Raw genomic sequence first — 3522 nt, 5'->3', positions numbered from 1 at the left:
CTTAGTTTTATATTATCCAGTGGTTTCTGACTGATAATTAATAATTTCTCAAGTCTGGTGGTGAGGTAGTTAATAGGTGTCAATAGAAGAATTTCAGGATAATTTCACATTGGTGAATTAAAATACATGACTTACTATATCCCTTTGAACTATGTATGAGGGTATGTAATTTCAGAGTTCAGGAGTACCTGAAGGCACAAATATAATTAATGTAAAAATAAGAATACATATGAAGACAAACTGCATTGATTTACATCTCTAACCACTAAGTAGCATCATTATTATGTATCTTCACTAAAGGAATGCTCTTAGCTTATTGGTATTCTCTTGCCATTGCAATAAGTTGTCTCACTTCTCTGGATCATCAACATTCAATGAATTCATTTTTGTTTTTCTCTCAGGTAAGCATATACATGTAGACTCCTTTTAATTAATAATGTGTATACTTCCTTAATCTTATTATATATAATCTCCACCCAAAATCATGGTTAGTAATGACAGTTTTATTTACTCCTCTTCTAATTCAGGTGGTATATACCTAAACATGAACAGTTATTACTTGACCACTGGAAGCTGCTGTCTTGGTATTAGTTTATATATAGTACCAGGAATGATCAAATTATAGAACAGTATTGGAGTTGCCCATGAATTTTAACTGAAAGTTAGGCAAGCCAATAGCAGTCAACATCATCTCTTTCTCTTATTCTCCTCAGTAAATTGCATAAAGAACATGGGAATCTGTGCTAAACCATTCGGGGAATAAACAGCTGATTGCAGTGCCAACCTTGACGCAGGGGAACTTGACACAAGTGAAATCAACTTGTAGAAGTTGAGCCACCTGAGTGGCTCAGTTGGTTAAGTCTCTGACTTAGACTCAGGTCATGATCTCATGGTTCACAGGTTCAAGCCCTGCATAGGACTCTGTGCTGACAGCTCAGAGCCTGGAGCCTGCTTTGGATTCTCTGTCTCCCTTTCTCTCTGCCCCTCCCCCACTCATCCTCTCTCTCTCTCTCTCTCTCTCACTCTCTCTTTCAAAAATAAACATTAAAAAAAGACTTCTACAAATATTGAGAATTATAAGGCATTTTAAAAGTATCATTTCCCCCTTCATTTTTTAATTTATTTTTTTGCCTTTAAACAAGTGTAGACCATGAACCAAGAAAATTCAGTTACATTTGCAAGGTTTTTTTGTACCACCCTATGCACAGCTATGTGCTAGATAATTTTAGAATTATAAGGAAAGATGGTTTTGTATACTGAAAAGAGTTACAGATAAAATTGAGACCTAAATCTGTAACTGTCTCCTACTACCACAAATTTATAAGTAGCTACACCTCAATGAGTTATATTGTTACACGAATGAAATTCCTCATAGCCAAATTTTTTTTTTACATTTGAATAAGTAGTGTAGCCCTAAATTATTATTAAGATACATTTGATCCAATGGATTATAGTCACTGGCTTCATATGGTAATATCTAGAGGCTTTCAAAAATTACTGAGTCTCAGTAATTATTCTAAAAAATATTTCTTAAAATTAAGTAAAATAAAAATATGCAGATGGCAATTTTCTATTCCTGAAGGAAACAAATCTCCTCAGAAAAGGCGGAACATGTGTACAGACTTTTAAAAGATGATGCTGATGTACCATGAAACTTGATAATTTCTGTTTTGAGCCTTAATATTCTCTTAAATCAAGAAAAAACTTTCCAATCTTTAAAGAAGAAAGGATAAGTGGACATGCAGATATAGAAACACATTGATATAACAACAAAGGTAATATTAAATACCTGGAAAATATAAATATCAGGAAGCAAAGAAATATGGGTTTAATATATTTAAGGCAAACTTAATGGATAAATGACCTTGAAAGGATTGGGATCAGAAATGGGAGGGAGAAGATGGAAATGATTTCTAAAACACTCAATGCCAACATGTTCATATTTAAAGGGAATTTATGAAGCACTTGTTAAGTCAATCTGTATGGTCTCAGTGGACATCAACTCTCTCCTTTGGACCATTCTGAGGATACTCTGTTAGCTCTATTTCTGCCTTTCAGTATTTCACTGGTAATTCTGATGTCAACATACTTAGAGCAAACAATCACTATGTATTTACATCATTTAGACTGATGTCATCATTGTCTTAAGGATATACCTACATCATAGTAGAACTGATTTTTGTGTGGAGAAGTAGGTAGAGGACTCCTTGGCGGATCTGTTTGGTCTTCACACTATAGATGATTGGATTGAGCACAGGTGGAACCAATAAGTAGATGTGAGCCATGAAGATATGGATCAATGGGGAAGAGTGTTTGGCAAAACGGTGGACAATAGATAACCCAATCATAGGCACATATAGGATGAGTACAGCACAGATGTGGGATGCACACGTGTTGAGAGCCTTAAGCCGCCCTTCACGTGATGCAATTTTTAATATAGAGTGAAGGATGTACACATAAGACACAAAAATACCCAGAGAGTCCATTCCCCACAGCACACTGATTAGAACCAACCCATATATAACATTAAACTTGGTGTCAGCACAGGCAAGGCGGATCATGTCCTGGTGCAGACAATATGAATGAGAAAGGATGTGAGAGTGGCAGAAAGGAAAGAAGGCCAGCCGAGCCAGAAGTGGAATCATGGCACAGGCACTCCTAAGCAGGGCTGCAATTCCAATTTTCATGATAAGTCTTGGGGTGAGAATGGTAGCATATCGTAGAGGGTGGCAGATAGCCACGTAGCGGTCAAAGGCCATGGCCAAGAGCACAGATGATTCCGTGAAGGAGAAAGTGTGAATGAAAAACATTTGGACCACACAGGTACTGAACTGGATTTCCCTGGAAATGGACCACAACACCCTGAACAGTGATATCATGGTGGGCATGGACATGCCCATGTCGGTGAGGGAAAGCATGGCCAGAAAGTAGTACATGGGCTGATGGAGCCTGGGGTCTGTCCGAACAATATGCAGGATGGTGCAGTTACCCATGATTCCAACAAGGTACAGGAGACAGAATGGAATGGATATCCAGTGGTGGAATTCCTCATAGCCAGGGATACCTGAGAGATAGAATGTGGAGGACAGGGTATTACTGGAGTTTAAGGTTGTCATAGAGCTCGCTGTTAAACCACAATCCATTTTCAGGATCGTTCCAGTGAGGAAGGCAATGATAAGATCAGCATCTGAGTCAGGAAAACAAAACAAAACAAAACAATGAAACTTCAGTACTTTCCTATAAGCACTCTTGAATTCATCCCCAAATTTGTGCTTTTTCTTTCTATATTTCACTGCTGAGTATTGTTTGTTAAGTAAAATATCTTCTTTAAAACCACAAGGAGATTCCCTCCTGCCTCTCAGATGCAGACTCCTTGACATTCTCTCAAAATATGGACAATCTTCTCCTAAAGACACAACCCAGACCAGTCCACACACAATCTGATCCAGATTACATTCTTCATTTTATAATTTTCCTCTAGAATTTTCTTGCCAACCACTACCGATATTTTTTTGTAAAAGT

The 3522-nt window shown here is 37.5% G+C and overlaps 1 protein-coding gene across 1 annotated transcript in view; it reads right to left on the bottom strand.

Annotated features, from left to right (window-relative positions):
* Window positions 1–2156: 2156 nt before the first annotated feature.
* Window positions 2157–3522, bottom strand: part of LOC121039488 (olfactory receptor 51L1-like) — a 3871-nt gene continuing 2505 nt past the window's right edge. The window contains exon 2 of the mRNA XM_040489733.1: window positions 2157–3120. Within this exon, the coding sequence (XP_040345667.1) occupies window positions 2157–3120 (964 nt within the window). The remainder of the gene's footprint in view (window positions 3121–3522) is intronic.

This window comes from Herpailurus yagouaroundi, unplaced genomic scaffold (assembly GCF_014898765.1).
Source record: "Herpailurus yagouaroundi ecotype Mexico unplaced genomic scaffold, PumYag 180, whole genome shotgun sequence".
Classification (NCBI taxonomy): Eukaryota; Metazoa; Chordata; class Mammalia; order Carnivora; family Felidae; genus Herpailurus; species Herpailurus yagouaroundi.
The sequence above is the reverse complement of the archived record's forward strand: the minus strand, read 5'-3'. Positions and strand labels throughout refer to the sequence as shown.